This window comes from Uloborus diversus, chromosome 10 (genome assembly GCF_026930045.1).
Source record: "Uloborus diversus isolate 005 chromosome 10, Udiv.v.3.1, whole genome shotgun sequence".
Lineage (NCBI taxonomy): Eukaryota > Metazoa > Arthropoda > Arachnida > Araneae > Uloboridae > Uloborus > Uloborus diversus.
This window is the reverse complement of record NC_072740.1, coordinates 16,120,710-16,146,913: the sequence shown is the minus strand read 5'-3', so window position 1 is coordinate 16,146,913 and position 26,204 is coordinate 16,120,710. Positions and strand designations below refer to the sequence as shown.

The window sequence follows — 26,204 nt, the reverse complement described above, 5'->3', positions numbered from 1 at the left end:
TCAGACTGCTGTATTAGCTGAATAAATGTTTTTTAGTTGAAATTTACCAAGTTTCATTGCTTTGAAATTCTTGTTCTTCCGTTACCCTTAACAAATGCATGATTTATATGCTTAAAATAATTATTTTTTAAAACTAGAGGTGGAATTGTAATGACTGAGCACTCCTGTATGTGCTCTAATTTTTATAGAATTTTCCCTTTCATTTCCCTTTTATAGTTTAGCTGATCTTTTGGGGAGAACATGATAGTTTAAAAACCATGTCGCAAAAATTTCCTTCCGTTACCGTTTTTCAAATTTGATTTTAATAAAAAGTTACTAGCAAAAAATTCTCGGCTTTGTCTTTTTTCAGCAACTCACTATGATGTGTATAAAAGTCTATGCATCAGTTTTTGAAAAGATATGTATTTTGATATGCTCACAGGCAGAAATACATCGATTTTTTTTTTTTGTAAAACTGTCCTTCCGTTACCACTGGAATTCACCCACTCTCTTCCTTACCTAAAAACATATTTTAAGTTAGTCAACTAATTCTAAAATTAACTATTGCAAACCATTATATGAACATTCAAGCAAATTTATGACAATGTTTGAATTTTTAATTAAATTAAGAAGTCTTTATTTTTCGAAATTGGTGAATTCCAGCGGTAACGGAAAGACGGTTTTTACAAAAAAAATCGATGGATTTCTATCTGTGAACCGATCAAAATACACATGTTTTCAAAAACTGATACATATGCTTTTATTCACATAAAGTAAGTTGCTAAAAAAGCCAAAAGAATTTTTCGTTAGTAACTTTTTTTAAAAATCAAATTTAAAAAACGGTAACTGAAGGACATTTTTGCGATATGATTTTCACGCTATCATGTTCACCCCGAAAGTTCAGCTAAACTATAAAAAGGAAAAGTTTATAAAAATTAGAGCACATACGGGAACGTTCAATCATTACAATTTCACCTCTAGTTTTAAAAAATAATTATTTTAAGCATATAAATTATGCATTTGTTAAGGGTAACGGAAGGACAAAAAGTTCAAAGCAATGAAACTTGGTAAATTTTAACTAAAAAACATTTATTCAGCTACTAAAGCAGTCTGTAACAATGATATCTAATGAAAGAATTATCTGTTACAATTCTGAACTCTTAAATACTCAATAATTTTTTCAGAATTTATAGAACATTTATCTTTTTTCTCAGGAAATACAAAGATCATTCCCACATTATTATGTGTTCTCACCAAACAAGCTATTTCTATTCCTTTTTTCTTCTATATGAAGTACCTGTCCAATATTACTCTTTGTTAGTTTCTTTCCCTTCTATCCAACTAACAAAACTTGCCCAAACGTTAATGAATCACTTGGCATATTCTTTATGATTTGGTGTGTTTGATTCAGCTGTATCTTCATTTTTAACATTATTTATAACTGTCCTCAGTCCTGTTCCCACTTTGAAGTGAAATCTTCTTCGATTTATTGAAGTAGATTTGTTGAAGTACTTACTTATATTCAATAACATAACTTATTACAGGATTCAAATAGTGCATATTTTGTGTGTCAGGATGAGAATGGATATTACTCCATCTTTGTGAAAGTTGATATTTGAATTTACTGATCTCTTCGTAGTACGTTTAACAGTTAAACCAGTGCTCTTAACAGTCCTTTCCTGTGACTTGTGGCAACAAATCTGAATGCAGTTTCAAAATATTGTATTGTTCCAATATAAATTTCAAGTTTGTAAGCAAATGTTTCTGTTTGAATTGGCTTGTCATATCACAAACATGTCATACGAAAATGATTTTCACATGCTAAGGAATTTTTAAGTGTAGTTTTCATAAGTTTCATCACATAAAATAGAAGAAATAAAATCACAAAACATTGTTTTAAAACCAAACATTGTTTGCCATCAAACTATTTGGAAAAAACAAGTTAAGATTTAAGAAATTCATTTATTTCTGAATAGAATGGTATATGGCAAGTGGCAGAAGATTACTTTTTAAAATTCAAGTGTCATGTCTCCTTTTTCCAGGAATTCACCGATTAGTTCAAAAGCAGAGGACGGGGCACTTGAGAACAGTTCTATATCCTCTCCGTAGTATAATATTAGTGTAGGGTAATTATAAATCTTAAAAAAAGGTGTAAAGTTTTATAATTAATATTTTCGTGCATTCAGCTTGTAAATTTATTGTTCATTATTATAACATCATTATTATTTGTTTATTTATTTTATTATTTTTCATTTTTTAAATTCTTTTCTTTCTAAATAGTTGGTGAACAATTTAGTGTTACATAATATTTATAAGTGGAAAAAAGACAAAATATTTTCCTTTACCTATAAAGTTTAAAATAGTTTTTAAATTCATCATCATATTCTGTAGGAAGTTTAAATAATGTACCATATAACAAAAATATTCTTTACATAATAAAATATTCTTTATCTTGTTTAGTCTTATAAGTTTTTTTTTTTTCTTGTCGATCCAGTGATTAGAACATGCTACGAAACTTTAAAATTTTGACGGTTAAAAGAGTTTTATAATTCGGCAGAAATATTTACTCTTGACAGTTACTACACAATTTAAACTGACACAGTGTAGATTACAAACCCTTCAATATAATTGGTATATACGTATATGTTTCATATTATAGAATTTTTCGTTGAAATGCGACTCTTAACCTGCATTTTTCAATCATGTTCATATCTGTCCTAGGCTTGTTCACATGTACTCCTCAATAGGGGTACATGAGAATAATTGAAGACATTTAAAAAAAAAATTATAAAGTAAAGAAATTTACTTTTTAAAAATCGGACAAAAAATCTAGGGCACATAGAAAAGACTGTTCAATCATGGGGACACTTTTGCTCTGAGAAATTGATAATAATTTTTGAAAAATTAAGAAATGAAAAAAAAAATTACTCTTATGGCTCCCTTTCCCGTACGTGTTTTTGGTCTATGCTCAAATTTTCAGTATTTTTCTTTTGTTTTACATATGAAACATGACAGAGTTAACCTAGAATGTTAGTACAAGTAAGTTTACGCATCCCATCAGCTTGGCTTTTATTGGTCCAGAAAGTTCTTAGGTCCAGTAGTTTCTCTACCTTATTTATCTGGCGTCAGACTGGGAGTTCATTCGTATGAAAAATGCGCTCCAAATGTTGCAGTTCCTTATTTATTTATTTCCTTTTTTTTAACACCGGCAATGACTCCGGTTTTTGTTTTACCGTTCTTATACGGAAGTGCCGTTTCACCCAACTGCTATTAGTTAAGAGATAGTAACTTTGTTCTTATTTAAAAAGATTTACCAGCGGTTGAGTTTTGAGTTACTCCCGTTAATTTTGAACGCAAAGCAAACAAAGAGCTGCACTTAGTTTTCTGATAGTATACTTCAAATTAAAAAAATTATAAGCAATCAGTATGCAATATACCAGACAGCGTAGTTCTGCCTTAGCCCTTGCTTAGGGGCGGTAACTTACTGCTAAGCAATCAGTAGTTAATTTATAACACGCCAAGCATCTAAAAATTCATCTTATGTGATAAACTATATACAGGATTTGCTTTTAGTTTATGTGAAAATGCACCAGGACCACTTTTTGTAGAACCGTCTCGCTTCAAATTTTATTAAGACTTATGGATGTATCTGAAGGTTTGTTTTCCAAATATCAGTTTAAAAAATTGATTTTTTTCACATTGAAAAGTGCGTTTTTTCTCAAAGTATTTTCAGTAAATAAAAGTTAAGAGAGCTTCAATTTTAATAATTAATTAACAATTAATTTGTTAGCATAACTTTGAGCGATGATTGCAAAAAATCTCCCGCAGATACAAAATTGATGATAAGTATTGCGCCATACGCTGCTCTATGTTTTAATCTTAATAATACAAATACAATTTATAGTTTTTGCAGCACGATAGAGTTCACAGTTCATATAGTCGTATAGTCGTATTGTTTTATCTGAATTGCCCTTGAAAGACCCAAATTTTTTCTACAACAGTACCTACAAACACTTAGCTTCAGATAGAATTATATTTAAAAAATGTTTCTTTTCAATCGCTCAGAATTTAAGCTCGAAACATCAAGCGATTTTTATAGATTTTTAAGCAAAATAATAAAAATATTATTTTAACTGGAATTATTACTGATGAATGGAATGCAAAACAGCAGAATTAACATTTTGGGAAGAAATAAAAATCGTTTAACGTTTTAAAAGAGCACTTTTCACAATAAAAGTGAAATTTCGAAAAAGCTAATAGGAGATATTTTGATATCTCCTATTAGCTAACGATTTCGCCCATATTTTAGATGATAAATAAAAAGGAATAAAATGTTGGCTTTTGCGATTTGACATCAGTTTGTATAAATGAATGCATTAAAAGTATCTCTTAAAATTCTTTTTTTGGGGGGAGGGGCAATGCGCCAGAGCTGAGGATTTTCAAAGCTGACATTGACTTCATAAGCATTAAGTTTCTGACAAAGCCGTAAAAAGACATAATCAGAGACCGACAAAAATTGTAAAATCATAGAAATCAAGAAAACAGTTTAGGTGCCAGTCAAATAATTTATCAGAGTTTTGGGTAAAATTCAGAGTAACATGACTTTTGAAAGATTTTTGTTCTGAAAAATCTAGTCGCCATGGTATTTTTTTAGCTACCCCGCGCGAACCCTGGTCAAAATAATTCAGATAACAGTTTTTTAAAACACAATATTGTACCCATTATAGTCCCAGCTAGGTTTTCTCGCTATACTTTACTTCTATGATTGTTTCTCGGCTTCCATTTCTTACGACACACATACCTTTAAATAGTGTCAAAAAATACGAATCGGCTGCATTGAAAGCAGGAATCGGTCAGTTTTTTATTTAACTCATAATCAATAAAAAGAATAACGCATCCTGCTATACCTTGAGTTCAATCACGAGAAAAAACTTGGCGCCTAAAGGTGCGGATTCGCTTGCGTATGATCGCCAAACCACACATTACGCGAGCTGTAATATAGGCCTTCACCGGCTCGTACAAAAGAGCAGGTTTCTCAAATATTCGGTCATTGCCTCCGTTATTTCGCGAATTGGCGGAGAAAGAGCGAATCCGTTTTCGCTCGTCGATAGAAACTTAGTTTCGGCGGCATTATGAATTTTCTACGGATGATGAAGAATAATTCGTTGATTTTTCTTCTATTGATAGGTATTTATAAAAAAAATTTCAAACTTTTCTGACTTTTAATTTCTATTTTATGAATTTATATTAGAGTTGCACCGAATATCATATTTTGCTGAAAACCGAAAACCGATAATTCGGTTAAAATTCTAACCGAATATTCAACCGAATACCGAATATCTCGTTAGTTTTGTTTTTATTTTATGCCAGTTTAAAATAGTTTATTAATTTTGTGCCGAACATGAAATTTAAATGTAGTTCCACTTAAAATCCTAAATTTATTTGCATTAAAAGTATAATTATTAATTTAAAATAAATCTTTCCAAAAAGCAAATTAATATATAGTAAATGATTAATTTGGTTTATGTTGATCAGAAATTCTGCTTAAACTGATCATTGGTTTCATTCCTGACATGTGATCTCATAACTGATCTCGTTAAGCTATAAATAAATAATTTTGTAGAAACCCTAATGTCCTAATGTTCACGCACCATAATATACTAGTATTGATTGCTATGATTTGTTTTTAAAGAGTATTTAATATCTCAGATGGTGTAAATATTCAGTAATTAAAATACTGCAAAATTTAATATCCAAGTGTTTGTTATTATTAATCACCTTTTCAATAATTTGTGAAATAGCTTTTTTTCAGCTCCAAATATGAAGAAAAAACTAGCAGTTGTCTCTTTAAATATGGAGCTGAATGTTTAAAGAAAGCTCCAGTGTTCATAAATATGTATTTGTCATTATATATTTATGAACACTTAATATCTCACTTTTTCTGGTACTGTTTCGTATTTTAATGAGTTTGTAATAGCATAGTTGATGTAATGTGTCATAAGATTTAAGAAGTAATGAAGAGCAGTAAAGTTGAAATACAACATCTGCGTGCTTTCTTTTACATTAAAATCACTTTGAATGTGATAATATTAGTTGTACTTTAGTGCTACAGTATAACTTTCATTTATTGTACATAAAAATATGTGTTCGCTTTTCAATAGTCAAATATTCAAATTTGTTTAATATTCGGTTACTGAATATTAAAAGTATTCCTCCGAACCAAGTATTCAGTTTGCCTACCAAATAGGCAGTATACCGGATACGAACCGAATATTCGGTGCATCTCTAATCTATATATTCATTTTTTATTTTGCTATGAAAAAATGTATTGCAAAAAATATCGCGAGCTACAAATAAATTTTATAACTAATTGTAATTTCAGTATTCTTACTCCTATAGTTAAAATTGACTCACAATAGTTCATTAAATTTACGAAAATAAAATTTTGTTTCTCTTAAAACAGAAATGAGTTAAATTAGCAGTAAACAAGCAAATTTTAATTGTTATAAATCTTTCATTTATAACGGCTTGCTTGCATGTATTTGAATTTATGAAAAGTAGTACTGATAATGTGTTTTAAGAATATAGTAGTTTCTTTATGTTATTGAATGCATTTTATATCTTACAATTATTTTATTTTATTTTATTCCCAATTTTTGAAATTATTAGTTTTTGCTGCGGAAATATTTGGTATTTTACGATTCTGTACAGTTGCACAGTTGCAGTATTTTTGCAGGAAAATTGAAATATATGAAAATAAGTTATATGTTTAAAAACAACAACAACTTTGTATGGAATCTAAATATGTATTGAGAAATTAACATTATGTTATACACAGTGGCGTAACGAGGAATTTTTTGTGAAGGGATGGTTCACTTATTAACTCACACACATATCATAGGTAGATTATATAAAATATTAACCTTGATTTCTTCGTTGCAACTGGGAAGTGTGAAACTGGGTTTTTGAATGAAAATTTTTCAAATAATATTTTTCTTGAAAATTAATAAACATGATAAAAATTAACACTTTTTTTTTTATTCAGTTTTTTAAAAACTTTGTAACAGAACGTAGTGATAATTGCATAATATTTACAACTTTGAATGCCATACTTGCGCAATATGTATACCAATAGATATTCTGGTTTCTGGTAGAATCACTATAGATGTTACAAAGAAAAGAATTTAAGAAAAAAATAAGTACTTAAGAAAATAATGCAAACTTTGTTGAACGAATTAACTAATGCTGAAAGTCTATTTCTCATTACAGACGTTTTTATAAAAGAAAAATTATAAAACAATTTTGTTACTAGTGGCAATGTATTTATGAATACAATAAATGATGATTCAAATCGGAGCTTTTATCGCATCAATATTTCTTAAATGTCATGAATTTGTATTTGCGTGAATAACATATACATGGCAATAAAACGATCGAACTCTAGATTTTCAGAAGCAAACATGTTCTTACATATACACATCCAAACAGTTTTCAGTCAGTATGAAAGCAGAAATTTCCAGCATGTGAGGGGGTAAGGAAAAGGTATAGGTATCTTTTCTTAACTTTATTTCATTTCCCAAAAAATATAGAGTCTAAAATTCTTAATTTATAGAACATTGTAGCTTTGTAAAAATTTAATTTTCCCGGAGAAGTTCTTTTAAAAGGAAACTTCTGCACGTATCATCTTATTAAATTATTTCGTTCATACATTGCTTTTTTGCAGTAGTAAGTATTTACGAGAATACTTTTATGACTTTCAGGCTAAATGAAAATGTTGCAATCAGATTTTATTTAACGTTATTGTAGTTGGTTAAATTAGCTGAAACTTACTCCCCAATCTGTATAAAGCTGATATTACCAATCAAAAGAAGAACATGTTTAACGTATTTATCGGCAACTCTTCCCTTTATATAAATGGCTTTAGAAGGCAGAAAAAACATTTTTTAACTCATGTGAATCATTTACAAAAGACTTTAAGGATTTTCCTTGACCTAATTTTCCTCTCATCTATGCAATTTTTTGCTCGTATCTAATTATTATGCTCTCTGCAAAAGAATCAAAACCGAAACTTCCAAGTCCAAAGATACTATGAAGGAGAGACGATTCATGAAACATCTTTTGTCTCAACCTTCCAGTAATGAAAAAAACTTTTGTTTATCCTTCACCGCTTAAAAGATAATACGTTATCCAATATCGCACCAGGAGGGAAACTTATGATCTAGTGATGCGAGAAACCTAATTGCTCGCTTTAAATGCAAAGAAATAAGTTATCTCTTTAGCAGACTTTTGTTAAACACCCTAAAGCTCTTGCGGCTTTTACTTCCTTCCATGATTCCGAAGCTATTACGGTCTACTGCGTAATCGGGACACTTCTTGCAGTGATAGAATCCGCACCCATGCTTCGTGACGAGCCGGCATTACGAAGATCCTGAATTCTTGTAGCATGAAACTTAGAGACGCCCACAGACCAATCTAGACGTCCTTGCGTCAAGTGACATATGACGATTGTCCACAAGTAAAAGCTATGAGGTAATACGATGAATTTTAAACAGAAACGTTCCTTGCTCATAGAAAAAAAAAGAACAAGTACGAGAAAAGAATGATGAAGTGAAATCATTTTTGAAATGGGAAGGGAATTGTAGCCACTTAACTCCACAACAGAGTTTGTATTTACCAACTGTTATGATAATTTTGAATTCTAAAGTATATGAAATGCAAAACATTAAGATTACATCCATGTTCTTAATTAGTGCCGTAGTGTTAAAACAATAAGATGACATCCGTATTGTTAATAAGTGCTATTCAGACCAAGTAAGTGTTAATAAGTGCCATTCATAACAAGTGAATGTTAATATGGGCCATCCATAAGTGATAAAACATTGATATGACATTCATATTCTTAATTAACGTCATTCATAACAAGTAAATGTTAATAAGTGTCATTCGTAAGTGCTAAAACAGTAAGTTGATATCTATATTGTAGACGCGTTTGAACTTGCCGTTGCAAATCAGGAGCAAGATTTGTTCTGTCTAGCTCGAGTAAGTTACCAACAACATGTTTCTGAAAACAAAAATTGCATAAAGTTAATTCTTGTTCCTTTGACGAGACACATATTCAACTATGTGCTCCAGATTATTAAAAATGGTTGAGGAAAACACGAGAATATGAAGCTTATGATAGTTTGTATTTTTCATCATGAGCAAAGTGCCAGGTCCTTGAGCCCAGGCTATTTATCTTTGAACGCGACCAAAAAAGAAAGAACGAGAAAGAAAAATCCTAACTTTAAAGACTTTCCCATACAGACGATATTTACACACACATTGATTTAAAAGTATCATGTCTGCTTGTCTTTTTCAAAGTTTCATTTATTACCCACTCAATTCTCACTTTTTTTCCCTTTTCAATAATTACAATGAGATTTCCCCCCTCCTAATCACTTTATTTTTTATTCCTTGATTTATATGTTGATTTTTGTTTTTTGATTCTGCTAATACTGTAAGCGCCCTGAAGAAAAATCTATGCGACATTAAGTTAAGATAATCTTTTTATGAAGTAATGGATTACATCATCACATAATAGTGTACATGATTCAAGCATAATGCCTATGTATTTTGAAAAGGGTGTAGTGAAGAAAAATAACACGCGGTTTTAGAAATGTTAAAATTATACAAGGTGTTCCGTTTTAACCTGCAAGACCATAATTTTCGCAACCGTTAGTCCTAGATGTATACTTCCAATTGCAAAAATGTTCAAAATCAGATGCAGAGTTAAGATATTGACAGTTTGAAGCAAAATGAAAAATAGGTCAAAAAATACGAAATTTAACTTTTTATACAGTTCTTAGGTCCTCTAACTAATATTTAGAGAAATATTCTCCATTGAAAACTATTACTAAAACAAAAAACTTCACATTTGTGCGATCAAAACTCAAGGAGATAGTCCAGTTTAAAGTTTTAAGGGATCATACAGAAGATGAGGTTGGAACTTATCGCTCTTTCAGAAGAATGACAGGTCGTCAAAGTAAGAAAATCAAAGTATATTTATATTTTTCTTTGCTATTCAAAAATAAATGCAAATGTTATGCAAAACACACTAAAAAACTTCGAATAATTTGAAAAATAACACAATGTGTACATGTAGTTTTAAACACTTGTTAACCACTATATTTTCCCCCAAAAGGTGTTATTGACGGCGGGTGAAAAGTGGTGTAAGTCACAAAACGCTGCGTTTCATATCTCGGTGAATATTGTTCGTACTAATTTCAAAATTGTTTTGTTGGAATTATTTTTCAATGGACATTATTTCCCTAAATATAAGTTAGAGGACCTGGGGCCCGTATAAAAAGTTAAATTTTGTATTTTTTGACTCATTTTTATTTTCACTTCAAACTTTCAATATCTTAACCCTGCGTCTGATTTTGAAAATTTTTGCAATTGGAAGTATACATCTAGGACTAACGGTTGCGAAAATAAAGGTCTTGCAGGTTAAAACGGAACACCCTGTATGAATTCATGTGTAGTAAATTTCAAAAAGAAAAAAAAAAACTGATGCGAATTGGTATGAATAAATAATATCATTTAAAACTGATATTTCTTTAATCAAGACTCTCGTAGGATATAACATCTATGACATTTCAAACCAACCGCATTCCCCTCACCTCTTAAAATTAAAAAAAATATACTCATTTCTTTTATATTTTAACAGAAATAAAATCTTTGTATTTATAAGAAAAATTTTTTTTTTGCCATAGTAGCTCACAGAAAACTATTATAATCGAAATAAAGACTATTTTACTATCTCCTTTTATTTCCGCTGCATTAAATTCCAATAAAAAAATGAAAAAAGCAAAGTTTTTGCAGAACTTTATATGTACTTATTTATTTATAACGTATTGCACACTACAGAAAAAATTCAATCACAGAGGCAAATAACATAAAACTTGCAATTAAAACAAATTATACACTTAAAATATGAAAACATCTATACTTAAAATTATAAAATGTCATGTTGAAAATATCTAAATCGCGGCAATAAATGTTAAAATGTTTGTAAAATTTAAAAAGACAAAAATATATAGTTAAATTTGGTAAAAATATTTTTAAAACATGAATGACGCCTAAGAGTTTTATTTGGGACAGCAAATTGAAAGGAATTAACAATATCGGAGCAGTCAATTAAATTATAAAGGATCATATAGAAAAAAAAAAACGACACAAAAGTTCACGGTGTGATTAAGGCATTATAAATATTACACAAATAAGAGTAAGAACCAATCAAAAATACGTGATTATCAGTTCTGTAACACAAGTAATAAATAAATTTGGATTGAATCTGCTCGAGAAGAAATTTAAAATTTGAAAAAATGTCAATGGATACATTTTCTGAACATAAAATTTACCGCAAAATATGTTTAATGAGGGATTAAACTGCTTTTCTTATAGCTTTTTTTTTTTTTTTTTTTGGTCAGATGAAATTTTGGCATAAACCTCTTTTCACTTAAACAATATATTTCATGCAAAAAAAAAAGTTGCTGCGAATAATGATAACTCTAATGTTTTTACTTTCTCAATGTGAGAGCTTTTGCTTTTGAGGAAAAGAAGATTTCGACAATAAAGTTTCTTTAAATGATGTTTTTCCTTTTTACACTGCTTTAAGAAATTTGCGATGAATTTATCAATACGTTAGAAAGCTCAAAGCAAATTCCACCAAATTTTATGTGTTGCTCAAGCTCAAAAAGAATTTAAAAAATAATCGACACTTTTCATACAATTTCAGAATTTAAAAAAATTAGTAACGTAAATGTTTAACTATTAATCATTAATTATTTCATGAGTTATGCTGAACACTTTTCAGGAAATCTCAAATAATCATTAGTATTTTGGTATTACTGTTGTTTCCGGAGAGAGACAGACGCTGCTTTTAATTAAAATAATATTTGGTGTCTAAAAGTTTTTTTCTGATGTTTATCCTTTTTTATTGCTTTAAGAAACTTAAGATTAATTTGTTAATTCGTTTACAAGCTAAAAGCAGAATCATTTCCCACCAAATTTTATGAATTGCTGAAACTCTAAAGCGATAATAGTAAAAAAAATCTGCGTATAAAAACAATACAACTTCGGTTTTTAATAAATGTAAGGTAAAAGTTCCTACTATTGTTTTTAAAACTAGTTTATGGGTAAGGTTTTAAAACTTTTTACTACTGCTTTTGATGTCCAAATTTTTTGTCTCTATGCTTATATTTTAGTAATAGTATAATACGGAATTTTCCTCGAATTTAGTATAATCAAGTGTGTTGAAATATTTCGGGATATTTTTCTAGATTGTATTTTCAATTGATGTAAGCTGCTATTTACAATCAAAAATATTGTTATTGTAATTAACAATGCATCAATTTGAGAACTTTAAAGCTCTTAATAAAAATATTAAAGCCGCAAAACAAATGTTAAACATTACTCTACGCACAATTAATTTTCATTGCATTTTTTCGTCGGTATTTTTCACAAATAGCTCTCAATAATTCTCAGACTAAAACTTTATAAAATGGTTCTTTAGAGATTCGTCCATTTACATACAATTTTTGTGGTGATAATTTGCGATTTGTTAAAATTAATATTATTCTCATTCATTCAAAAAAGATTTTATCTCTAATGATTCATTAGACTTTTCCTCCTAAGAGCTGAAAGTGAGTTTACATAACTTAAGTGCCAAAAAAAAAAGTGATGACTTCTTTTGTCTTGTAATACCCTGTTTAGCATTCCTTGCTGGATTGTAAAATACTTGCATTTTCTTACTAACTCGCATGGAATTTGAAACGAAGACCTTGAGCTAGCGAAGGTTTTAAAACCACTTGCAATTCCGTCGGTGTAAGGATTACTTGACAACTGATTGTTTTGCTTCTTTAGTGCCAGCAAACATTTCTTTTTTACAACTAGTAACAGAAACACAGCAAAAAGACAAAACGAGCGAATTTGATTTTCGTACTAATGGTAAAATATAGTATTTTCTGCATCATGTAAAATTATTCTCACTTTGGATAGAAAAAGACACAAAGACAAAATAATTCAATAAATTAGCGTTTCTATAAATAATGCAATAGCAATTTGTAGATTAAAAAAGGTCTCGTCTCTATGCAGGATTTAAGGATGGATGGTTTTATCCAATTTCTTCATATTTCTTTTATGTTAGCAACAGTTGTTAGATAAATAGATTTTTTTTTTTTGCATTTTTATTGAATATTTGTAATAGAATGCTGTTAAATACTGCCTCTTAATCATTACTATTATCGTTTTGAAAAGAGAAAGTGAGTTTTCAGTAAAACACTAGAAATGTTTTCACTCTGTTCATAAATTTTATGCAAGCAATTTATTGTGGTGCTAATTTGATGTTTAAATTGGACAAATGTGTGTGTGTTGTTTAGTTTTTTAAAAAGCATGAAAAGTATGAATTATGCAGTTGTCATTCGTTAACTGAAGAGAGAGAGGGGGGGGGGGGACAGAGAGAAAAAAAGGAAAAGTTTAAGCGAAAGAAAAAACATACAAAGCTCTATGCAGAACGTCTTCTATATAGGATTTCAGAGGCTATTTTGATCGATGATTTTATCGAACTCCGACTGGCTCCTTTCCTATGTTTGCAGTCGTCTTCAGCTATATACATATATATATATATATATATATATATATATATATATATATATATATATATATATATATATATATATATATATATATATATATATTGCATTTTAATTCAAAATTCTATGATTAACTACTGTTTAATGTTGCTTCTTTCTTTCTTTATTTTTTTTATTATAATTTCTTTTCTTTTCTTTTTTTTTTAAGTAAAAATGTTTTTCAGATAAAGCAGTAAAAATATTTTTACTCCGATCATAGATTTTACAAAATTTTATTAATTTGATGCTTAAGCTACCCAGCGTGTGATTTGGATTTTTAAAAACATGAGAACGTATTGCTGAAGTCTTTATTTCCGTTGTCACTAACAATGGGTGCTTTGAAATTTCATTTTCCCCTGGCTTCTTTCTTTTTTGTTTTGATAAAACTTTTGCGGAAAATTTTGAAAATCAGCATTAAACATCTTCAACCAACCGATAAAGATTTTTACTGTTCCATTCGTACATTCGCGTGCGAATTTTTAAACGCTAAGAACCAATGCTGTTGGTTATAAGTCATCACTTCCTTGTATTTAATATTATAAAGACGACATTTTTTTCACCGTTTTAAATGCAACAAATAACATTCACCGGTTAACTTAAAGATTGTTGGGAAAAAGAAGCTCCCATAACCTCTTATCGAAGGAACTCGGTAAATCATGACTCATTTCCAAATCTATGAACGTTTAAAAGTGGCACAGAGATCAACCGATCCGCATATCCAATGAAAATGCTATCACTTCTCATTTGGACATGCATTAAACAACAGTAACACAAGGAAGGAACTCAAGTTTTTCCTAGTATTCTTAATTTATCAGAAACAGGACGCAACCTTTCTTTTGCTACACATTTGTAATTATCGTTACCTAGGGCTATAGGTGAACTTGTATTGGCTCTTAAAACTCACGACTGTTATTTACCAACAATTCTAACCCTAAATGACTACAAAGGTCAGGTTTTTTTTTTTCTTTTTGTTTAGGAACTTATGAAATCGAGGTTGAGAATTTTATATGAAACTATTTATTATGTCTAGTTATGCTGGCATTTTCATTTCGGTGCAAGCTAAGATCCTCTTGAATAGGAAATGGGTTGGGAAACTAAAATACATATTGTCTCAAACAAACTTCCTGATACATTTCAAAAGCAACGTGACCGACTAAAAACGAACCTAAATGTCTAAAAGATTTAAGAGGTTAAAGTTTAAGTCGGGGATTTGACATAAAATTGGGAAAAATATCTCTAATTTTTTTAAAATTCTTCTCAAGAAGCCCAAGTAAACACATTTATTTTCACTCCTGATAAAACGTATAGAAAAGGTTTTATACTATTTTTATATCTGTATTTTAAAAAAGTTTGATATTTTCTTTTATCTAACTAAGATGTCCTAAATATAGTGCCCACTTTTAGTGAATACTGTTTTTCGCATTCAGTTTTGTTAGAATATGATGGACGTAAATGTTATTATAATGAGCTCTATCAAGATCATTATTAAATAAATAATTTTATAAATAAACAATAAGATTAAAAACTTTAATTTAATACATTATTAAATTTTCATTGTTTAAAATCACTAAAAATTAAAAAAAAAAACTGAACAAAAACGAACAAACAAACAGTGGAAGTAGTGTTGAAACGGCAGCTGTATTGAGCGTAATAAGAGAAGTCTAAAACTACCCTGACAGAAGTCGGAACTAAAATTGATGGTTTACTACCGGCATATTTTCATTACACAACTTTGTGTTGTTAATTATGCATCCGAATTTATTTTTTTTTCTGTGATCTTTAACAGATCATTGTCTGTTTTTACATCACCAAAATTAAATTTTGATGTAAAATTTTATTTTCATAAAGAGAGAAAGACTGAGAGAGATAGAGAGAGTGCGGAGGCTAGCAGACACTTTTTGAACTCGATTTCTTCTGTTTAAGAGTTTTTCAAATAAATAAATAAATAAATAAAAATAAAAAAAAATCAGGGTTTTTGTGAGCACAATTCAAATACAAAAACCATTGGTCATTTTCTCAAATACTTCCTTTGAACTAGAAACCAGTTTTCATTGTGTTTGCTATCTTAGTGCGTTTGCGATTTCAATCACTATATGTAGCTGACATTTTCATACACATTTTTAAGATTTAACAAAAAATCGCTCTGCTAAAATAATTATTCCCTTTCTAAAGTCAGTCAGAAGCTTTAATGTTCCTTGTGACAACTTATGCAGATGAATGATATAAGTCTAAATATGACTGAAAATCGCACTCAAAACATAGCTAACTTAATTTAGAATTTTAAATAAGTTATTTTACGGTTCTCAGCTGTGAACTCGTTAATGAATTACTGTGTTGTTTTAAAAGTTGTGCAATTTTGGGTTTCATCTATCCCGGATGTAAGAAGAAAAACACTATTACGAAGTTGCATTGCGATTAATTGAAAAATTTTGGACTGCTCTTGAATCACAATATTAACTATCCTCTGCTTTTAAAGTTTTTAACAATTTTATGCCACATCTAACTGTGCAATGCATTTGCACAAGTATTCTGCACACATTTGGGTGGGTGAAAATCTCCGAAATGTTTTGCAAGAACTTCAATAAATATAGCATGTTTGTTTCTTGAATACTAAAGTGTAAAATTAATGTGCTTCATAACTCATTTGTTGCTAATTAAAAGTCATACTCTTGTTGTATGCACTATGTTAGTATATACATAACATAGCATATTTTGCATTTGACTTTTAGGTACTGAAACTCAAAATGCAATAGATGACTTTGAAGGAATAATTTAATTTAGAAATTTTACTTCACAAAGCTTTTCTCTACTAATTCAATCTTTGAGTGTCAAGTATTACTTCATTATTACTGTGTTTTGGTAGATTTCATTTCTCTTCATTTGTTTTTAACTATTTGCTGTTACATTTTTTCATAGAGTTTGTTTCATTTTTATTAGTAATTGAACCAAACTTCGGGAGGTTAGAAATCGTAAAAGAGCATTAATAACGATTTTGATATAATCAAATTACTTTAAAATATAACCACTCTTCGTATTATTTTTTCCGACCGAAATTCTCCTGTATTTACATGAATAATTATTACAAGTCTGAAGCAATCTGATAAATTTATTATTATTGAGCAATCACGATTGCTTATTGCTTTCACTTGACTGTTTTTTGATGTCCTATGATTTTATCCCCCCCCCCCGCCACCCTCTGCAGCATCACCGTCGACCGGCTCCTCACGATGCTGCTCCTGTAGCGAAACCCGTCTCCAGGTTGCATCCATATCCTACACACACGCGCATACACAACTACACACATACACACACAAACACATACACACACATACACAAACACATACACACACAAACACATACGTACACGTATACATACAGACACCTACACATACACACATACAAACTCACACACACATACACACAACTACCCACAAATTCATGCCTGCACAGGCGCAAACACATATGCCTACACACACATACACATACCGCGCCCCCACGCACAGAAACACTCATACACACAACTACCCACACACTCATGCCTGCACACAGACACAAACACACATGCCTACACACACATACACATACCTTCTACACACAAACACACATACCTCCCCTCAACACACAAACACACACGCCTACATACACAAACACACTCGTGATTGCGAAAAACATAATTTGAATTCAAGATGACAAAATTCAATTTAATTTTTTTTTCTTGTTTATGTTTTTAATCTGGTTTTCAGAAAAAAAAATTCCTGCATAAATCTTTATACTTGTTTTTTTCTCTTTTATACGTTTTTGATTTTTGGTCTTTTGATTCTGCATAAAAAGAAAAAGGTCATCTGCAAAAAGAGCGGAAGTTCGTTGATTTCAGCTTTTATGCTTCGTTCAAAACGAAAGAATAACAATGATTGAAATTTACAGTACCTTGACAGCTTGAAATGCGGGTAAAAGTTCAGAGGTTCAGGGAAGCGAAAAGTATTCTTTTAAGAAACTGCGCTTTTCGCAGTTTCCTTAGACATACGCGAAGCGGGTACCACTTAAACAGTTTAAGAATCCAGCAGGAATCGTTTGTTACGATGCGTAATAATAGTATCTGACCTCACGGGAAAGGTTTTAGATATATTCAATATTGGGATTTAGAGGTAACGCTTTGAAATTTAGATTTCTTAATAGGAATTCTATTTTATCTCAGTAAACGAAGTTCTTGAAAAAAAAAAAATCAAGAATGATTGAAATTATGTACTTTATAGTTGTAACATACTTTTACTTAGCCACCTAAGAAGTCAGTTTTATTTTTTCTTCTCAATCTTTTCTGCTTCACGTTGATGGCCCGGAAAGCATTCAGACCATTTCCTGATCCATCATAACGTAAGACGTTCCGTTAACTTATACGTGTTTACCTGGACCGTAGCTTTCTAAAAATAAATAAAGCTAAACGTTTCAATTGTTTTCATCGAAAAACATTCAGTTTGGTCGGCATAATACTATTGTTATTTTTTTGGGACTGGGTTTTGCTTTTTATACTTTTTCTTGATAAAGCGTATTGCTTACAGAAAATCCATCGTTTATGAACGTGCGAGCAGCAGCTAGCGATTGTGTACCCCAAGAAGATCATTTTACAAAATCATGAGAGTGAGACAACATGAAATGTACAAAAGTAAAATTAGTGATTGCTGAAACATATTCTGCTGTAATTATTTACAGCAGAATGATAAATGCATCGAAACAAAAATAACGATTTTCCCGTGACTCCCAGAGAACGTTTAGGTTATTTTCAAGAAATTCGGAAAACCTTTCTTTAAATAAGTTAAAATTTCAACACAAGTTTTAAAAATTAAACTTTAAAAAAAAATTGTTTTTGAGAAATAGTATGCCATCCATTTTCATCTGAATTCTTTCCCACTTTCACAAGATATGTTTCCCTTTTATTTTTTTTATTCAATAATTTTTAATGGAGAAAACATTATGAGTTAAAATTATTACTTTTTTCCACAATTTTTGCTTTCCAGTTGAATATTAGTAATAGCTTATGTTTTAACAAAGTTTTATCTCATGCTTCATCAGTGGTTCTTAACCTTTTTGAGCCCATCGCTTCCTTTAGAGATTGACTAACACGTATCACCCTCTTTTCCTCGGGAAAATTTAACTTTACGCTAATGAGCATCGATGCTAATGAAAACATAAATTGAAGTAAAATGTAAAGGGTGTTCCAAAATTAACACAAGATTTGAATATGCCGCCATTTTTGTAGTAAATTGCTGGCAACTCTGACAAAAGAACAATTTTACTGCTGAGAGTTTAGGGTTATTAAAAATGGAACGTTATACGATACAATAACGCGCTTTCATTATCGAATTATTATTTCAAAAATAATGAAAGTTGAAGCTGGTCCAGCAGTTACTGATTTTGGCGCTCGATATCACAACACAGTAATGCACGGGTGGTTGTGGGCTTGTTGACATAGACTTTTGACTTCAAATAGCACCATAAAAAGAAATCTGAATTCTAATGATGTTAAATCACACGTTCTAGGGTGCCAATTCTGATCACCAAAACGAGAGAGTACACGACCACGAAATGCCTTATGCAGTATAATTAAATTGTTTCTCTGGCTGTATGCAGGGCCCGACTAACTAAAAGTGAGGCCCTAGGCTCACAATAATTTCGAGGCCCCATGAAAACTTATTTTTTGTGGGCCCCTTTGTCTATCACAAAAATATATAATTCATTTATCACGTGCATTCATGGATCCCCTTCGGGGCATCTTATGATTGTAACGTGGTAAACTCACTACTGGTAGAATTAATAAAAATTATCCTTTAAGTAAGTTCTTTTCCAATAGTTTTTAGTAGTACTTTAAAAATACATGTATTTTTTGTGTAGTTGTAATGCTATGCATAATTCTTTGAATAATTTGGGGCCCTTTAAGAAAGATGGGGGCCCAGGCCTAGTTGGCCTGTGCGGTAATCAGGCCCTGGCTGTAAGGTAGCATATCACTTCATTTTTACTAACCCTAAATTCTCAGCTGTCAAATGTTCTTTTTTCATTGCTGCCAACAATTTACGGCAAAAATTGTTGCAAATTTAAAACTTGCGTTAATTTTGGGACACCCTTTATGTTTATATATATATATATATATATATATATATATATATATATATATATATATATATATATATATATATATATATATATATATATATATAAATTTCATCCAATCACTCTTATACTATATAAATAAAAGTACATTTTTTACGATTTTATCTTTATTTATTTATTTTCTTTCTTTTCCAAAACGAACTGATATGTATTTTAAGGGAAATACTTAACTAAGATCAATGGGACTTCCTGTTCAAAAACAGAATTAAATGTTTTACGAAATTATTTTCTCTTTTAAATTGGAATCTGATGGAAACACTGACACTAAAAATTTTAAATTGAAAATAAAAGAAAGAAAAAAATGAAAGTGAAAATTCAAACTTGGGGATGAATAATGAAGTAGGGGAATGTGTGGCAAAGTGAAATGGTAAAATATTTACTCTGCTTTCAGCGCCTCCTATCTGGTAATATTTTAGAAATGATAAATTATTTTAACATTTTAATTGAAACCTTCTAATAGTCGGTACACTATTGATTTAGTTAATATTAAGCTTATTTGTATTTTGAATATTTTGTACAATTAGTCAAGTACATGCAGGGCAAAGTGGAATAGCTTATTTCGTTTACTCACTCATTCATTTATTAAATCACTTACATATTCATTTATTAATTAATTTTTTTTAACAGTCCTTCATTTAGTCTTATTTATTCATTCATTCACTAATTTTCTTATTCATTCAATCTTTTACTCACTCGTTTATTTTTCTTCATATATAATTGTTAATTAATTTATTTAATTATTCGTTCATTGTTTTATTGTCTTTTCATTTATTCATTCAACATTTTATTTACTGATTCATTTGGTCAAAAATACTTTTGATAATTGAATAAAAAATCATTCATTAGATAAATATTTTCTTTTTCACTTTGCCCTATGAAAAAAAAAGTGAAAATTTTCCACATTTTTTTGAAGGCGCAAATTTACTGCCAAAAATAAAAAATAGTTTTTCAGTGCAAGTTTATTATAGAATACAATGTTTCCTTTGTTTTGTACTGTAATTTTCAAAACAAATGTCCAACATGTTAATTTTGAAAAAGGTCAGTCATCTTAGTTTGCCCCACATTCCCCTTAATGCTTGAAGTTTAGTGTGAGGCGGAAGCTACTGAGCTTTTATTTGTTTCTGTTTTAACTTGTAACTTCTTGATTTTCGATTTTAACGTGTGATTTCTTGACTACAAAAGTGTAAAGTTTAGAAGTTTCATAACTCATTTGTTGTTAATAAAAAGTCAGACTCTTACTATGTACATTACGCTATCTATATTATACATAACATAGAATTGAGTTTTAGATACAAAAACTAAAAGTGCAAGAGGTGACTATGTAGAAATTAAAACAATACATAGTAAATAATAGGCTTAATCGGAAGTTATGAGTTTTTTCTTCGTGATCCGGACTGCCATTTACTCAAGTAGCATCCACAAATGATGTCTCGCTTTGAGGAAGGAGGGGTGGGGGTCCATGAAATAGTGACAGTTTTGACATGAGAGAGGAAGGGGTCAACAAGAAGTGTGACATCACACATAACGTGATTTTACTGCCGAAAAGATGCATTTTTAAATAACAATATAATATTATGTGACATGTGACAAGGAGAGGGGATAAGATCAAGTGTGACACTTCGTGATAGAGAGGGAGGACATGAAATAGTGAAAATGAATAGTGAGAGTTTTGACACGGGAGAGGAAGGGGTCAACAAGAAGTGTGACATCACACATAACGTGATTTTACTGCCGAAAAGATTCATTTTTAAATAACAATATAATATTATGTGACATGTGACAAGGAGAGGGGATAAGATCAAGTGTGACACTTCGTGATAGAGAGGGAGGGGGTCAAATATGTTGGGAAAAAAAGTGATATCATTTATTAACAACCCCTAAGTTCAGTATTGCAAGCACCACTCTCCTTGTGATGCTAAAGTAAGTTAGGATAATTAAGACTTCTTCTTCCATTTCAAGCTTTGTTGAAGAGTTTAAAATTTATAAAATGTACTGGAAGTAAAAGGAAGTGATAGCTCTAACGCAATTATCAATGGAACTGTAGCCTGTTTTTGAAGGACTGACTGAAGGACCTTGGTTTTCTCATTTTACATTAAACAAGGATTACCTTTTTCTATTAAAATGTTTGCCATAAATTGCTTGCTCTTTTCTCTACAATTACACATAAAAAAACTGATCTTTCAATTAGTTTACTAATTTCCTGCCCAGATTTGCTACAATAAAAGTATGCATTAATGCTCTTGCAAGGGCGTATCCAGCTCAACATGGAAGGGTGGGCAGGCCCAGGGGATCCCCGATGGAAGGTCACGAAAGGTCACTGTGACCTCCAAAAATTTTCCTCATTCAGTAAATGTTGCCCGACGATTTGGCAAAAATATCATCATTCGGCAAAAGTTGAAGTTCAATCAGGCAAAATTATCATCATTCGGCGACAATTTGGAGTTCCATTCGGCGAATTGAGATTTTCAGCCCTCTCAAAAATGTAAGTTCGGAGCGCCCCTGGTCAGGACAATGATTTGGGCAATTAGAGGAATACCCCCTCCCCAAGCCAAGGTTTTGAAAGCAATGTAATTCTAAAATGATAGCGGTATTAACCCATCTAAACACCAATAACTTTCTCTTTTTAATGAACTCCCAAAGAAGATGTATACACCTTCAAACGCAATGACCAAATTACTACAGCTGAATTCATTGATAAATTTAGAAATTGAAGCAGCCGTCAATTTGAACTTTTTTTTTTTTTTTTGTTTCGTTTTATTTTAAACTATTTTATATTCGAAGGGAGGAGGGGGGAGTTGTCCCCTCCCCCCTTCTGGAAACGCTCATGTGCTCTTAGACTACATCTTTCGTTTATCGATCGCGAAAAATGTGATTAAAAAATCTTGAATTCTGTACATAATAACTTTCATGTAAATCATGTTACTTTGTTTTAAGCAATTTTTTTTTACCACAACATTATAATAGTCACTCAAAAGGACAGTGATATTTTATATTTTATTGAGCAATTGCCATGTTTACATGTTAAGAAAAACCTAAATTTTTATGCTTAAAGCTAGTTATAAACGAAATTTTATTGTTATTATTATTATTTTTTTCAATCTTTTTAATGCATAGCGAGTGAAATACATGAAACTTTTTTCGATTTCACCTTGAAGATGTTTTTGTTTTGCTAATAAACCATGTTTCATAAATTAATTTTTGCCACTGCATGGATAAAATGCAAAAGAATTAAATGCCTTTTCGATACTCGGCATGATTAGGCTGCTAACCATTTTGCAATTGCCTTATTAATACGTATGAAGTTGTTTACTTCCTGATTTATTTGTCTACGTATATTTTCTCGCATTTTAGGAGACCAAGAATATCATTTTTTTTCAGCAGCACAGCAGTTTTTATTCGTCTCCCTTAGAGATCTACACGGAAATAAAATACCTCCTCGTACTTCCACAACATGGAATATTTTATAAAACTCAACAAGTGCGCTACGTTCAAGGGCACCCCGATGGGGGGTTGCAGGTTGGTGTGACCGCCCAGAAAATTTCCTTATTCGGAAAGTTCTGTTTGACTGTTCGGAAAATTTGAAGGCATAGTATTACAATGTTTTTTTTTTTTTTTTTTTTTTTTTTATAATGATCGTTCTTTATTATTTGGTAAAACTTTGTTTTGTCTGGTAGATTGAGATTTTCCTCACTCCCAAAAAATTTTAGTTCGAAGCGCGCGGACTATTTTTAATTCAGATTTTAAATAATAATTTCATAAATTAAAATATGTTCTCGGTTATAATTTCATCCAAACATCTGTGGAGTTTTCAAAGGTAATACTTAAAATAATATCTTTTTTCCTAAAAAAGAGGCAACAAGTATCTAGCTAAGAAAAGTTTAGTCAGTTCAATATTTGGCTGTTTTTACTTGAGGGAAAGCTTTGCACCAGTTTTCATAGGTTTTCATTTTTTAAGAAACTTGAATCTAATACAAAAAGTAATAATTGATAAAGAGATGTAACTGACTGAATATGTTTAGCAGAAATAATATTATTGATGACTAGGACTGAAGAAAGACCTACTTTTTCAAATTCAGTGTCATAAAAAAGAGGTTTCTAGTTGCGCGCCGTTACATTCTTGAACTAATTGACCTCCATTAATATCCGCTTTGATAACTCAAAGAAACTGGTTATTAATTACAAAGGTTACGGTTTCTATTTTTTGCGCCGAATAGATTCATAAATTTTACTATCGAAATGCAGAATCTTTACTTCAAGGTAATTTTAGCAATAAAGAAACTTCATTTCTATTTCAAAAGAGTCGTTGGATGTTGTGAAGTAAAAAGCCGGTAAGAACATGCATCTTGGAACATGTAAAATGTTTTTCAAGACCCCTCGTGCCCTTCTCTTGGAATGATTCGTTAGAGATTGAAAGGATGAAACCTGTTAAGGATATGATGCATCCTCGAAGCTCTAGACGAAAATCTGACATATTTTGTTAGAACTAGTACATTATTAAATGTCGAGACAAGAGGGAAGAGGAGCTTGGTAAGGACTTAATTTATCATCGCAAATAATACATATTTTAAAACTTGTCACTCCTTTCACTGGGACTATTTAACCTGTTTCTTATAGCGATTTGTTTTCCTATGACCATTAGTCTATATAATAATGAAAAGTTATAATGTTTTTATTAATTTATTAATTATAATAATAATTATTATTATTGTTATAATAATGATTGTTATTATTATAGTATTATTATTATTATTTAGAATTAAGACATACAAAAAAAATGTGTATTGTAATTTTTTAAATTGTGAATGTCTCAGGATTGCATAGTTTTAAGAAATGTGTAAGTCTTTCAAAAACTGACAAAGTTTAATATTAATCAAGATTACTGAAAGTCATTATTGTTTGTTGATTTCATTGGGAAACTTTAAGATTTAAATTTATGCAGTTCTTTACTTTCAATATTAAGTGAGTAGTTATTTAATGTACGTATTATAATTACTAATTTTGGGTTGTTCATTCCACACTACTAGTTTCATAAATATCTGTGAAGCAAAGTTAAAATTTAGGTATGTTTTTTAGTAAAAAGGTGTAAACTGAGCAGGATGACTTTTGCTGAAGAAAGCATATTTTGAGGCTATTTTAAGACCAGTTGATCGCCACTTACGCTATAATCCTTCGACTGCAGGTAAAATATATTTAAAAAGCTATTTTTATTTCATTAAATTAAACTCGTTTATTCTAGTTTTCGCAGCAAGAAATCATGGAGCCTGGAGGAAAAAGTTTTGAAATTAAATTTATAACCTACTAAATAAAATTACAGTAAAAGCGAAAGAATAATGTATAAATGGGCTTTTCTCTTTTACCTCTAAAGAATAAAAAAAAAAAATAGATACTGACATCATCCTTCTGTACTGAAACAAAAACCAACGTATAGCATTAGGATCATTGGTTTGCCCATCGGCGATCTTTCAGAGAACGAAAAACTTCAAAAACCGGAAAATAATCTAGCGAATAACAAAAATTATTCTTCGCTAATTTTATTCACTTTCACCTTAAAAAAAGTTCTTTTTTTTTTCTTTATAAAATATAAATCTGAAACTGTAACCTTTACTGTTTAAGTACGATAAATTAGCAATAATTTTAATTTCTTATAACTATCTCTATAGAGAGCGATGAAAGACATCCTGGTACGTAACATAGAATTTCCTATCATTTGAGATATATTTAAAAAAAAAAAAAAACTGCACTGTTTCATCGAAGAACTTGCGCCCACTCATCGAAGATTTTAAAAATTTCTGTCAGGGCCTGGGGGGTTCTTCTGTCGGGGTTCTGTCGCCGCACTAATTTCCTTAACAGATGAAAAAATATGAATATTCACTTAAGGCTACTTTAAATTTGGATTAACCAACTTCTTGAATTCTGCACGTTTGAAAATTTTCTGGTAACGAATTGTTACATTAGGACACATAACGTTACAAACATTCAGACTTATGAGAGTTACAGAAGACGTACCGTACTCATTTATCAAGAATTTTCTCCAGCTCACCGATGATCCGACAGTAAATACACAACACCAATGTAAACACAATATGAATGAATCAGCACGAAGGTATTCAAAATTTTACCAATCAATTTCTTCCTGCATTCTAGGGACTGAAATATTTTTCTCTTAATTGATAAAAATATTTGTATACGTAACGTGTTTAATTTATATGGGTTAAATAAAAAATACCACTCTTTCATCCAGAAATTTGTGCTCTGTCAAGAAACATAAAGCACCAATATGAATACAATATGAACGATTAACACAAGACTATTTCTAATTTGGACTAATCAATGTTGATCACCGAAAAAATGGGAGTAAGCAAGGGCCTCCGGGTGTTCCTCGACCTTCAACCG

General features: G+C 30.4%; 1 protein-coding gene across 1 annotated transcript in view; it reads left to right on the top strand.

Annotated features, from left to right (window-relative positions):
- Nucleotides 1-5,044: 5,044 nt before the first annotated feature.
- The window catches only part of LOC129231672 (uncharacterized), an 88,687-nt gene continuing 67,527 nt past the window's right edge, over nt 5,045-26,204 (top strand). Inside the window, exon 1 of the mRNA XM_054866035.1 lies at nt 5,045-5,166. Coding sequence (XP_054722010.1) covers nt 5,112-5,166 — 55 coding nt within the window. The 5' untranslated portion in view covers nt 5,045-5,111. The remainder of the gene's footprint in view (nt 5,167-26,204) is intronic.